Source organism: Ictalurus punctatus, chromosome 2 (assembly GCF_001660625.3).
Source record: "Ictalurus punctatus breed USDA103 chromosome 2, Coco_2.0, whole genome shotgun sequence".
Classification (NCBI taxonomy): Eukaryota; Metazoa; Chordata; class Actinopteri; order Siluriformes; family Ictaluridae; genus Ictalurus; species Ictalurus punctatus.
The window spans coordinates 12843778-12858558 of NC_030417.2; the positions used below are offsets into that span (position 1 = coordinate 12843778).

The 14781-nt window shown below is 39.4% G+C and overlaps 1 protein-coding gene across 3 annotated transcripts in view; it reads right to left on the reverse strand.

Annotated features, from left to right (window-relative positions):
* Positions 1-237: 237 nt before the first annotated feature.
* Positions 238-14781, reverse strand: part of tnrc6c1 (trinucleotide repeat containing adaptor 6C1) — a 72850-nt gene continuing 58306 nt past the window's right edge. For 2 of the 3 annotated variants that reach the window (XM_017492062.3, XM_017492078.3), the window contains 7 exons: positions 14580-14744; positions 14289-14477; positions 14009-14158; positions 12385-12600; positions 9314-9384; positions 9085-9224; positions 238-8283 (listed from right to left, as the gene is read on the reverse strand). In XM_017492062.3, coding sequence (XP_017347551.2) covers positions 7914-8283; positions 9085-9224; positions 9314-9384; positions 12385-12600; positions 14009-14158; positions 14289-14477; positions 14580-14744 — 1301 coding nt within the window. In that variant the 3' untranslated portion in view covers positions 238-7913. The remainder of the gene's footprint in view (positions 8284-9084; positions 9225-9313; positions 9385-12384; positions 12601-14008; positions 14159-14288; positions 14478-14579; positions 14745-14781) is intronic. The other variant, XM_053687936.1, reaches the window with a different exon arrangement.

The window sequence follows — 14781 nt, forward strand, 5'->3', positions numbered from 1 at the left end:
TTGCTGAGTGGGCAAACTAGCTGGCAGTATATGATGTTTTGTTTTGTAATGCCTCTTAACATTATACTCCTTCATTGGATCGGAGGGTGAGGTGCAGAGAGACGGGGAGAGCTTGCCATCATGGGAGTCGGCTGAAGGCTTCACATACTCGGTTACATAAATACATTCTGACAGAATATTACTTTACTTTTACACATATAAAAACAATTCTATACTTAAAGATTAAAAAATAAAATCTTACAGCCAAAAAAATGCAATTTATTAATAGGTTGAAAGAAGCTCCATTGTTCATGAAACATTTCGGTGCATGTCATCAACAATCACATTCTATGAGGAGACAGAGACAGAGAGAGACAGAGACAGAGAGAGAGAGAGAGAGGGAGAGGGAGAGGGAGAGGGAGAGTGAGATAGATAGAGAGAGAGAGAGAGAGAGAGGGAGGGAGAGGGAGATAGAGAGAGAGAGAGAGAGAAACATTAAAAGCCACTGTCATTTTAAAATCTCAGTACAGGCATTTTCCTTAATATTTTAAAAGGCAAAAGCAACCCTCTGCCCACCCCCACCCTAGGTAACACAGGAACAAAGATAACACACAAGACACACCCTTATCACAGGCTACAAAAACCCCACAGTGCTTTAGAGTGAGATGCTCATTGGTTTAGGAATTAACAGCATGGTAAAGTACTGGTACTGTAGTACATGATTAATAAGAGATGCTGACAGGAATAAAGAGGCAACATAATGAGTACAATGGAAGGAAAGCCCAAAAGTAATTCCCCGAATCCCATGAGATGGGTCACAGAGGTCTTTACACCTCTACACCCCACTTGTGCATAGATCATGATCCTTAAAAACCAGCTCACTTTCAATCCTTCAAATTGATGCAGAAGAAATGCTTTTATACATTTGTTTTCCATATATAATACCCGCCACAAGAGAGAATGGCAGAAAGGAAAGAAATAATAATGCACAAATGTTCCTGATTTCAACAGGAAGGGACCTCATGTTAAGAAAATACAATAAAGATTACCACATACAGTACTTGTATGCTCTTTTACTGTCTTTTGAACAATCAAAATCATTGACCACTTTGTCTAAAATGTAAAGCAATTTTAATATATAGACTTTTTTTTTTTAATAATAAAGCACTCCATTGTTTAAAGTTCATTTAGAGTCCATTATTTGGTAAATATGTAACTGCTACGGATTTAGAAACAAAAGGTATTTTTCTTCTGAAATCCATAACCTTCAGTGCTTCATTTTCTTAATCGATTTTTTCTTCTTCTTCTCCTTATAAAAATGAACATTAAAATGGGGTGGAGTTGGTACTCTGGAACCCTTGCCTTCCTGAGACATGATCCACTTTTTATGTATGTGCAAGATAGTGAGCAATTATTTGCACAAAGGAAAAACATACAGACTTTAATAGTCCATGAACTCAACAATGACAACACAGAAATAAAATTTAGAAAAAAAAAATAAAAATAAAAAATAAAAAAATAAGTGAATCACAACATGACAACACTGATCAATCCCAGAGTTCTGCAAGTAGCACAATAATCTTCATTCAGTAAAGTGTTTTTGTTATTCATGATGGAAGTATGTCCTTTCTTTGGACATTCCCACAGTAATTTCCTTTTCTTTGAACAACATGAAATGCTTGTAAACTGTTGGTGGCCTTGGAGGAAAAAAATTATGATAATATATATATTTAAAAAAAAAAAAAAAAAAAAAAAAGTTAGGCACCACTGAAATAAGCCTTGTAACAAACTTCTTTTATCATTTTCCATTTAGCATGGAACTGACACTGAAAGTTACAAGTCCATCTACACCAACCTATGGCCACAATGATTTATTTATTTATTTTTTTTTTTTTTCCTTTTCATTTTTATAATCCGGGGAAAAAAAATGGTGCAATACTCAATTATTTTTCATGAAAGCAATAAAAGCCACTATAAAGTAGATAATCATATTACAGATAAAAACACTTTTTTTTTCCTCTAAGTCCTTGAGTAAACATTAACACGTGAATTGTCACCGTATCCCTCTGTACTTTATTTCATGTTGTACGATTAGCTGAAAGAGGGGAGGCAGACACTCAGTGCAACGCTAGAAGCTAATAACAACACATCCAAATAGGTTTCTGACTACAGACTAGCAAAAAAGGCAAAAAAGGGCAAATAACCTGTAAAGATATTGAATTAAACCATAAGGTGGGAAACTAACCCACTATAAGAGCGCACACTATATTTTGAACCTTTGCCCACTTGTACAGACATGAACAATCACAGTCATTCACCCATCAGAACACACACACACAAACACACACACGCAGTCTTGTGCAAACACATACTATAGATGTCATTTTGCTTTTTTTTTTTCCTTTTCTTTTTTTAATATCCACACAAATGTTTTTAGTTCATTTTGAACTGATGTTATCAAAAAGCTTGGAAGTGTATGAATGACAAAAATCATTACAAAAAGTTTCACATTACATTATTGGCGCTTCTTTTGATTCAAGTATTAGTATATCTTTCATTTTGTATCATTTTGATATGTTTATACTTTCAATAGGGGTACACAGAGAAAAATATAGGAGTTGGCATTTAAATTGGCCTGGGAGAGTAAATGAAGGTAAAGTGGAAAGAGTTAACCAGCTATATACATACATACGTTTTCAAATGTGCATGTATATAAACCAGTATGTGCATAATCTACCCAAGACCTTAGAAAAGATCGGATTCTCTTTGAGCTGATCGCTTTCCTTCCCTAACCCCCCCCTTTTTTTGTTTTGTTTTTGGCTCAGCCATTCTGATCGTTGGGGAGCGGGGTGCATTAGTCCTAAAACAAATCCACAGCAGTGGACTGGATATTTAGTGAGGTACAGAAAGAGGAGACAAGCCTTACGGGACTTGGGTGTTCACGGGGATTACTCACTTTACCCCACTTGTGAATGTGACAGTCAGGTGGCTTTGAGTACAGTTTAAAGCAAGGCAGTTTGGAATAAAAAAAAGGTGTGTGTGTGTTTACGGGCGGGGAGCTGTTGGGGACCGGCAATAGTGATTGTTACTAGTGTCACTCACTAGGGCCTTTCCCCTTTCAAGACTTGGTACTAACTGACATGTGCTCTTGTCCTGATGCAATAGGTCCATAGGCACCAACTTATGAATATCACTGGGGTGTTAACAACCTCCTTCAAATGAGTGATGTTCTACAATTTCATAAAAACAATATCCCAGCCTTCACATAAAACTAAATTGCTAAAGGTTGACCCTTTTTTTTTCTGATCACAGCACTCAACAGCATTCTATTTCTGTTAGAAACACCCGCACAGCACTGCGAGCCTCAGCAGCTGGTTCAGGAGCTGTGAGTAATCAAAATCTGAAACCAAATAACCTGGATGATTTTAACGACAGCGGCACCTCCTGATGTTGGCTCGGTCCCAAACTGCAAGCCAGCACTATGTAAAAATTGTACACTGCTGTAGCTTACCTACAATAGGTGGTATGCTAGTTTCCCATATTATTTAGGATGCTAGTATGCAGTATGGGACACAGCCTTTAAAGGCCCAGCTCTCGATGTGAACCAATTACAGCCTTTGTTACACAGTGTCACTGACTTTGTGAACGGGGAATACAGAAGACAGATGTTTCTATAGCAGACACTACAACAAGAGGTTAACAAAGTTAACAAAGTATGCATACTAGGGATGGGTGATATCTAATCCTTTGCGATATACCGGTAGAAATTCTCCCCACAATAAGAATTAGTCTTCCTGCGATAATAAACGATAAAGCTTAGTTGATGACATAATTCTGTGGGTGACCCATTCGCAGCTCACGTACAGAACGAAAACAAGTACAGCGGAAGGCGGACGTGAAGCTGAGGAGGAGTTTATCACTAAATGAGGACCTACCTCTACAATCTGGAACTGGTTTGGTTACAGAAAAATCAGTTTTACTTTTAGATCAATGTTTGATCAATTCATCAAACTTTTAGATCAATGCTCTCAAGACTGTATGCAGCGGTCACTTGTAGCCAAAAACAGTGGTGAATGGTAATACATTTATATCGTCACTGATATCATTATCGCAATAAAATACCAGAAAATATTGTGATATAGTTTTAAGTCCGTATCGCCCATCCCTAATGCATACATTTTAAACTGGGCCTAAAACTGAGATATTTAATTCTGAAATATTGGAGGCGCTTGAGCTCCAGAGCAGTCATGGAGCTGGCACCTATGTGGACCTCGAACTGTGAAAAATAGTCTGCTCTTGGTCAGAACAGAAGTGAATACCTCCAGTACAGTATCTCCACAGTCAGCTGTTCACTCCCATAGGCCATAAAAGGCTTGCTGAAAGAAGCACTTCAGCCAAGAGAGTACTATAGGTTTTAAAGTTTCCTAAAAGCAAATCTCAGGCCAAATCTCTCATTTTTGGTTTAAAAAAAAAAAAAAGATGCACCCCCATGTTAACATAAACCATCTACAGCATACCTAAGAATCCCTGTTTGCAGCAGTCCTTCCTGGAGAATTTTAATGCCTGGGACAAGGTGCCACCCCCGTCTGTCTTGATGCCAGCCTGCATTCTACCTTTCCATCTCCATGTATTCAACAATCTACTGGAAATCTTCACAGACATTTCTCTCTCTCTCTTTTTTCTTTTTTTTTTACACTTCATGTTCGAGAAATTAACATTTTTGGTAACATCACAGAAAAGAGGATGCATACTGAAGAACTCGTACCTAGAAAGGCAAACGCAAAAAGAATTTCCCGATACGCCCACCATTATAGACGCACTAATTCTAACCAATATGAAATACATCTAAAGCAATATAAAATTGCAAAAATAATAATTTTTAAAAAATCACTTAACAATATATGAATTCCCTCCTTTGGGTAAACTACATTTGGAGTTCTCCGAGTCTGCCCTGAGATTGCATGCACATAGTTTAAGAAGTCGTTCAGAGAGAAAGCAACAAGGGCGAAATTCAAACATATAGGATGATTTCTCAGGACTGGCGTTCAGAGATGCAAACGTATGAACACTGAAGGCCACAGTTACAGGAAGCTGCCTGCTCAGAAACCAGCAAACGCTAGACAACAACAAACAAACAAAGTCAGGAAATGATGGGCTGTATTGAGTGACCGTGAACATTAACCTCTCACTCAGACTTTGCATAGAAAAAGAGGGTCTCTCTTGTAATTTGCTTTTATTACTACAATAAAGAGAAGTGGTAAAGAAAGAGTTGCGCTGTGTTGTTCGTCTTCAGCACCAGTATGAGTACAGCCTTGCAGGACAGTGCCAGAATAAACAGGAGGCAGACAGAAGGAAAGAGAGAGACTGGGTAATGGAGAGGTAGCAGGCAGGCTGAGCATGTCTAATACTCTTAAATACAGTTCCCTAATTCCAGTAGGATGTGCCCTAAACTCAGTCGATCCATAAAAGCAACCCGGAAAAAGGAAAATCCCCAAACCGTCGTTCTAGATCAGCGTGATTTGCTGACATGGCATAGTAACATGAACTGTTGCAATTAAAAAGTGTAGACATGCCTCTCTCTCCAAATGTTCCTGCATATGTGCAGTGAAAGGGGCTGGTATAGAGCAGCTACTGTAAAAGACCACTGCATGAACTCTCACTCAGTTCAACGCTCACTCACACTCACACACACACACTTAAAGAGCATAAAGTATCATAAAGACAACAATAACAGCAATGTTGACAAAAAAACAACAACACTTGCAATTCCAGGGAATAAAAAATAAAATAAAAATACAACCAATAATTGAAAATGACGTGAAAGGATCTTGTCCACTTCCAGCTAAAGTGATCTTTGCATGAAAAGAAAGAGAGTTTTAAGAGAGTTGAGACGAGGTCAAATGCTGGCGCAAGAGTACTGTCGGGCCATTTCTGAGAGAGCTGCCACTCTGCGCCAGGCCAAACAGCAGCTCCAAGTACGCTCTGGCATCGGGCGCACCGGTCTGGCACAGTGGCGTCAGAGTCAGCGTGGGCACAGTGGGCGCCACAACAGATAGGCACTCAGTGGCCACACTTATTATCCAAGGAAGGTGGGGCCGCCAGGCGTAAGGGCCCCGCAGGATCTATTACCACATATGGACATGTCTAGCATCTCCAGACAAAAGGCTAACAATTTTGGAGTACTGTAACAGTAATAGTTACTTTGAGATATATATATATATATATATATATATATATATATATATATATATATATATATATATATATATATATATATATATATATATAAAATACGAGAATGCTTCAGAATCAGTTTTGCATGATTTTTTTTCTCTTTAAACTACCCTTCATTTGCTACCATTTGACGTCCATCCGAGGGAGGGACATAAGGAAAAAAATAATCCATTTAGAGTTTAAAAAAAAAAAAAAAAAGAGCATGGAAAAGCTATGTAGATTGCTTTTTCTTTGCTTTTTTCAGTTTCAGCTTTCCATGTGTGATTTGTTGGCATTGAAGTTGGAGCTTGACGCTCTATGTAAGTGCTATGATAAACCACCCATTTTTCAAACCAGTCTCTTTGTTCTGTTATTTTTGTACCAAATACAACAGAAAAATGCACCTTGTCTACTGGGTTACAAGAAACACTTATTTGGTTTGAAGCCCACATCCTGCTATGGTCAATTTGTGTCTTTTAAGGAAGTGCTAGTGATCGTCTTCACTACAAGCTCACAGACCTTGAGGAAGTCTTCCTCTTTGTCCCCGTACTTGGTGGATGATGGACAACAACTGTTTTTGTGCCCCAACCTCAGATTTTTAGAAAAGAAAGGAAACTTCACCAGCATAAGCTCTGTATAATGATGGACGGAAGAGTCTGTGGCATATTGCACGTCCGACAAACATGATTCTTTTTTTTCCCCACCGGGTCACAAATAACTGAGATCATTCCTGGAGCAGAAGAGAAGGAAACGAACGTGTTTTGACCATTCGTTCTGTGTGGTGTGTTCCAAGTGTTTTGTTAAAAAGTTCTGAAGACAGTGGTTAATGCAGCACACAAACACATACACACGCTGGCAACTAGTTGCTCAGCCTGTCCTGCAGATGAGTAAACACCAGCCGCACGTCTGTCCCTTTAATAGTGATGCGGACAGACGAGGGTGATGGCTGAGGTCTGGAGGAAAAGCAGATGTGTGCTGTGGCCTGTGTGCCAAGTCAAGCATGGAACTTTTCTTCTCTGCTGGCTCGAAAGTGAGATAAATGTGCAATTCTCTGATCCATCTCTTCTGTAAGCCCAGAGTGAGTGTGTGGGAGATGGGGCTGGTAAGCAGTTAAGGCTAGTTTAGTGCTGTTAAACGAACCCGCCAGGCTAACAGATGAACAAAAAGCAATGGATACAGTCTAAAGGGAAGGGCTGATAGGAATGATGCATTTCTTTGGGGGAGTAGGGAGGAAGGCTCGTACGGTGTATCTGGGGTGATGAGGGGCTTGTGCCAGGGGACATTTAAAAATGGCAGCTTGTCTGATCAGTTGTAGTAAAATACAGTTTCACACAGTTTTCAGTTATTAAGAGAAAGTTTGTAATTAAAGGTTCTATTTCCTTTTAGTTTAGTCACTTGCTCTTCTCCAAAAGTCTTAGAAAATACTGTAACCAAAGCCTCACATGAAAAACAAAACAAAACAAAAACAACAACAACACAAAAATCCACTGAAATGATGCAAAATAAAAAGGAGGCGAAGAGGAAGAAGGTCAGCAGCCTCTACAAGTGTATCTTCAGCCTCCTGTCTCTTGGTTCACAGTTCCACTTATGCTGATTATCACCACATGATTTTGCTTGGTTTTTGCTCCTGCGTAATTATATTTCTTCAAGTTTTTTTTTTTGTTTGTTTCATGTTCATTTTTATTTTTAATATTCATAATTCTCCTCCTGAGTCGACTCCCTCACATGGACTCTCCACTCAGCAGGTCTCCAGGAAGCAGCGTGTTAATAGGGGTTGGGCTGCCTACCACTCGGCCCTCCTCTGTACTGGGCGGCCCCCAAAGGCTGGAGTACTGCTGCACACCCCCCCATAGCAGCTCGTTGCCTGCCTTAGCTGCACTGCTAGCTCCGCCTCCTCCCAGGCTGCCGGTGTTCCAGTGGCCAATGGGGTGCGACGTGGCAGATGCTCCACCCCCAAGCCGCGTCTGATTGGTGCCTGGGTTGGCCTGCCAGCTGGTGGTGGGTGTGAGTGATTGACCCTGTGCAAAGAAGCGGTTCACCTCCTCCTCTCCAGCGAATTCTGCCAGGATGGTGGTGTTGCCCAGCACACACCTGCACAAACAGAATGAAATCAAGTCAATTCTGATTCCCTCCCACACACACAAAGATTTGTCTTGAGCATCATGGAGCAGAATATAGCACAGGGGAACTGGACACAGAATTAGATCAAGTGTCAGCAGTACAACAAATGAAGAACAGCAGCAATGTAAAAAAAATAATAATTATGGTCTGTATGTAAAACTGCTACAATTTACTAACCAATTGAGAAGACTGAAGTAAAAAAACGAAAAGCAAAAAACAAAAAGAACACCATGAATCATATATATGAATTTGTTCTCTTCAATAGCATCCAGGATGTACTGAAATTCTGAGTTGACTTTTTCCATCAACATGTTGGTCTATTTTCACTTTAACTGTTTTCCATTTATTTTTTAGTTGAAACTTACCTCTTTTAAAAACAGGATTTTAGCTTGAGAGTATACTTAGACACTGAACTAGCATGAAAATGTTTTTTTTAATGGAGACCTAAATGACTTTGCCAAAGTCACTTTGCTGTAAATGGTGCAAATTTCTCCATTGTAATGCACTTATGATAATTATAGTGAACAAGAATAGCTCTAGGATATATTAGACCGTTGAACTGCGCAACGTCCTGCAAAACAGATATCCGCATACATGTGAAAATGAAGCAGCAAAGAACCCAAACTGCAGGTCTGAACTGTAACTCATCAGAGGGTCTAGTGTACCTATATGAACACAGAGTGTCAATTAGCTACAAATAAGGTTTTCCCATCTCTACTATACACCATCTAATAAAGAAAGAAAGAAGGAAAAAAGCATAGCAGCACATACATGTGCAGGGACTTCTGGGCTTTGCCAGCCTCGTCCTTGGAGCTGTAGCGTACCACAGCGTTGCCCTGCGTCAGGTTGAGGTGGAATGTGATTAAGGGGCCATGCTGCATGCACAGCGTCCGCAGAGTAGAGCCGTCAATCTAGAGAACAGACCCAGTCACACACAAGGCCAAATAACAAGGCATTTTAATGACAGAATGTGTACGTTTATTTAGTCTTCCTGCTGTACCTGGGGTGTAAGATTCCTTAGTACCAGCCAGCTGCTGGTCCTGTTGGAGCTGTCTGTACTCCATGTGGTACCTGTTTAAATAAAAACACATATGACAATGATAAAACTAACGAGCTATATTTTAAAAATGGCAACCAAAAGACCTTCATGCTTATCTAGTTTCAACAGGTATAACCGAATTAGGCTTCTGAACACCGCATACTGTCTGAACTGTATTCTCAGTACATTTTCAGAGGCTGTAATGAAGGAAGAGACATTATGGCTGGATTTTGAAAAAAAGAAGTCACAAAATGTTTTTAATAAAAGTCTTTAGCCAGTATGTATATGAACGTTGCCTATTATGGACAAAGAAACTGGCTGCAATTCTGCAGTAGGCTGAGCAGAATATCATTACTGTAAGTGTAGTCTCAATTAAAATAAGATATTTTAGAGCATCGTTAAGTATTACTCATTATGTTGTTGATAGTTGCGCATTTTCTTCAAGAACCAAAAGTCTAAGAACCTTCAAACAGACCAGAAAATGGTGTGCTTCGATACAGGCAGCGCTCTACGGTAGCAATTTCTTTTAGGTGAGCATAGTGTGAGCCATGACAAATTAATTTACCTTCTGATAAACTAAATGTAATATTTTCAGTTAATTTTACAGACTGTATGCAAAAAAACAAAGAAACAAAAAACAACCATTAACCTGTTCCACCTTGTAAACAATAAACATCAATGTTTAGTCTTTGAAGTCTGCTCCTCTTAAATATGTTTAGAGCTACACTATTAGACATTTTCCACTGTAATGGTTCTGGGCTGGAGTCAGTTCTTGAACCGCTCTGTGTATATTGTGTATATATCTGAATAATCTTATATAGGATGTGATTGGGTGAGTTCATTTACCCGTCAGATGCAAAGCGCTTTAGTTTAATGGTGTCCATTAGGGATGCTCCGATCAGGATTTTTACAACCGAAACCGATCCAGATACCAATCTTTTTTTGTTTAAACTTTAAATCAGAAGGTCTGTCATGAACAGTTAAATATAAGCTCTCTCCTCATGGTGACTGTTAATTGAATTTAAATAATAGCAATGAGGAATACTGTTGGTTAATTGATAAATAAACATGCATAATATATTTATTTTTAAATATCTTAAACAATAAAGAGTCCGAATTAAAAGTAGACTAAGACAAGCATGATCCATATTAGGAAAAAGGCTAATAGCCTTCTAAGGAAATAGCGAACTAAGCTTAATGTCAAATTGATATTAAGCGCAACCCATAGTAATTAAACATCATTTAATTTCTCATTTTATTCATATTTTATGAAGTTATTATAATATCTATTTTTTTTAATATTAAATAACTTATTTATTAATATTTAGTTATTTTTAGGGTATAAATCAAAACATGGAAACTGGAGTTGACTTTTCTAATGATATGTGGCAACCCTGAGTTTAAATGATGTGAATGCGCTGTGTATTAGAGTGCTGAAGTGAGTGAAGGAGAGTGGCAGTGTACTGTATGTTTACAGACTGAACAGTTGCTACTCTTGATTATGATTGGTGAGGAATTATTTAGTAAAGTAGTTTGAATTAAAACCCACCATGTAGCTTTAACATTATTATGTAACATTATTATGTAACTGTCTCTACACGGGCAGGTCGCAGGTGCAGGTCTTTTTGCAGAATCAATAAAAGATGGTGGTTTGAGAGAAGCAGATGATGTACAGAGTTACTCTTGTCATCATAAAGGCTTCTCTGCAGTATTTACACACTTGTTCTATTGACTGAGGTGAAGAAAAGCAGTGTGAAAGTAACTGTTGCATGGTGTAGATGCATTTTGGAGTTTTAGTTTTCATTCCGATTGTATTATACAACTCACTCAGGTCACTCGCACCGGTGCGCCTAAATATTTTTTCACAGTTGCACAAAGAACTTTTCAGTCGCAAATGTAAGTGAAATGGTCGCACTCTAGAGCCCTGACAGGCAGTGTTTGCTGGTTTGGTCCGACATGACAGCACGGCTGTACGCAAGTGTGCCAACTGCAAGAACATGTAAGAGAAGTGATTTCTGTGTGAAATGTGAAGCTAGAGGAGGGGCTGCATCATCACTGTAGATTCGAGAAGGTGTATCATGGCTGATGTTGCCATGCAGTATTTGTACATCAGTGCTGCTTTTTGTGTTTTCCTCCTTGCTTGTTACCACATCACATGCAGCAGTTTCTCTCAATGTTTTTGCCTCAAAATGACAAACAGCTCAAAGTTTAATTATCGGAAAATAATGGCTTAAACTAGGGGTGTCCAACCTGATCCGGAAAGGGCCGGTGTGGGTGCAGGTCTTCATTCCAACCAGGCAGAAGCCACATCCGAGTCTATTGAAAGCCAAGATGAACTGTTTAAACATGTAGAATTAGATGTGGCTCCTGCTTGGTTGGAATGAATACCTGTACACACACCAGCCCTTAGCGGATAAGACTGGACACCCCTGGCTTAGACGGTACAAAGCAGTTTTTCTACTCATTTGTTGTGCCACAAGTTAATTCTCCAGCTCAAGACGATATTGTGAATTTGCTGCATTAACATCCTCAGCTTGGAATGTGAAATCTGCTTGTGAGTGTAAAATGTCATTCATTGTGCTTTTGTACCTATTGGCAGACTGCACCAAGCTTTTCACGCAAATGTAAAAATTATTTATGTTTTGATGTGTGCCATGCAGACCTGTTTTCGTGTGTGTGTGTAGCAAGAAGAGAATTTGCCTTGAAAACTGTAAACAGTATTTTACAGTCAGAGGTTTCTGTTAAAAGACTACCACCATTTCAAAAGGTCTTTATGTGCTTCGCTAATCAACCAACAGATCCAACAACATTGCGCAACTGTTCAAAAAAACAAAACAAAACAAAAACAAACTACATAATGGAAATGGTAATCTTATACAATGTAAAAACAGCCCACAGCATCAGGACAAGACACGAGTCACAATGATGGTTTCATTTCAAATCAGTGAATTGCTTTTGTTCACTTACGTTACTCAGTTGGGTCAGTTGTGTGCATACACTCATACATCCAAACTGTTTTATTTAAGTAGTACCTGAGGAGTAAGAACCGCTCCAGCCGGGCACCAAGCCTAGGCTGCTGCCCCCCCAGGTGGAGGAGGGCTTGGTATTGGTCAAGCCAGGTGGAGGACGTGTGGGGGCTGTAGTGTTCCTCGGTCCCTGAGGCACCTTCCATAGCTCATGGGACAGTGAGGCCTGTGTGTGCGAGATGGGCCCTGGCGACCAAGTGGACTTCATGTCTGAGAGCTTGCCTGCATGAGCAGTCAGAGGTGTACAAAACAACTGATTAATAACAGAACTTTGTAACAACACATGAAATGCATTTTATTAGTTCAAAACTACAAGAAACCTGTGAAATGGGAGTGAGGGGTTCTCATAAAGCAGGACGATATTTAAGAAAAAAAAAATACTGCGTACAGTTATCTTTCCTCACTAATCCAACCCAACATATAGCTGCTGATCATACTAAACACCAGACTACTACCCCACTAACACTCAGAAAAATAAATGGTGAAACAGGGAGTTCTATGTCTTAGAAGGGGCGCACTGTGAGAGCAGAACTACTGTGCTACAATATAACCTTAAGCTCACACTAGCGAGCGACAAAGCAACAGCGTGAAAAGTAACATATGAGCTTGGATTTTCAACTTGATGCAAATTAGGTATGATGGGATAAAGTGACAAATCCAAACAATTAGTTTGAATGCTTCCTCAGATGTGCATGGTACAACATTTTCTCATTGTCCCTCTCAAAACTTTCTTACCTGCAATTACTTCTTAAATTCTGCTTGATTAAAAAAAAAAAATGCAAGAAAAAATTTCAACTGCGTTTTGATCTTATCCTGCCGTAGACAACCTCTCATTAAATCTATGAAGACATTACAAAGGAAAATGAAGCAGGGTTGGAAGTATCAGTGTCTCTGGTGAGTGCTTGTAGCTAGTACAGTAAGCTTGTGCTATAAATCTATTAACAGCTAATACAAAGACTGACATGCAAAGTGTAATCCAATTTTCACATTGATCAGTTGTTTCATTTTTGTTTAACTAGTTAGAAGAAGATCTATAGGTATATAGGTATATGATTGCTCCTCTGGTAAGTGAATGTAGATAGATGTTACAGTTAGCTGGCACTGCTAATCTGCTAACAATGCTAATATGAACCATGGCATGTGACGTATATCAAACAACCAATTAACACACTAGATTAAAATATTAATTATTTAACAAATTTTTAATTGATTATTCTTTTTAAATCCATATTAAAGACAATTAAATATTGCATATATTATTTGTATAGTATATATCATATATACATACATACATACATACTGTAGTTATTCATGTGCTGTAGGCTATATATTTTTTGCTACTTCCCTCTCTCTTTGGAACTAAAACCACTTGATGGATAGTACATGCTCACAAGTAAAAGAAAGCAGCGCCCAATCCAGGAGCCTGTGTGGCTCAAAATAAATCATGCAAGAACACAAGGGAGAAGGAAGAAATGGGACAAAAAAATGCAATAAATAAAAACTGGTGGTGCTGACTTTGAAATACGAAATAAGCCCATTGCAGCCTGTTACTTGTTTTTGACTAAATGTTTTACTATTAAAAGGTGGCTAGATCATTGCTAAGACTTTTTTCCCTTTTTTGTCTTCTCACCTCCACTCCTGTCTCTGAGCAGGTAGCGGTTCACATCCTGAATGTTGGTGTTGATGGTGGGGCCACTGGGGACACTTCCTGGGGTCACATTGGGGTCCGTCTCAGGGTCAATATTCTGTAGTCCTTTCCAGGGCACTCCTGGGCAGAACTCTGATGTAGTTCAAATTGGTCATTACAAGACTGACTCGAATACTTAGAATCACATAAGCTGAGATACTGCATTTTAGTTCATTATTAGTCTACAAAGGGCTGAGCAAGATCACGTTCAACAGTTACTGACCTGGTGGCCAGCTGATGTTGGTCCCATTGGACATCTTGTCATTGGCATTCTTGCTCTGGCCCCAGCTCTCCGGGGTCACCAGTGGACTGGCAGGAGAGTCAGTGCCCTGCATCAGGTTATATGGGTTGTAGGAGTCATCCAGACTGGGTTTACCTGGAGCACCGAGGTTTGGACCTGCAGAGATGGCACCTGAGAAAAACAGAGAGGGGAAAAGACAAACACATACACTGTTAAATCTGTACTCTGTATAATCAGAGTCTATAGATATTGAAAGCAAAATCAGATCTGTACCATGCTTGCTTAGGCCAGGTTCCATAGGCGAGGAGCTGCCAGAGAGATTCTCCATGGAGTTGGGGTGCGTCCACTGTGACAGGCGCGACTGAGGCTGAGGAGAGTCCTTCATGGACAGACCTCCCACCTCCATGCAGTTTACATTCATGTTGGGGTTCAATCCAGCTAGACAAGCAAACATGGCATGAAGATCTAAATAGTT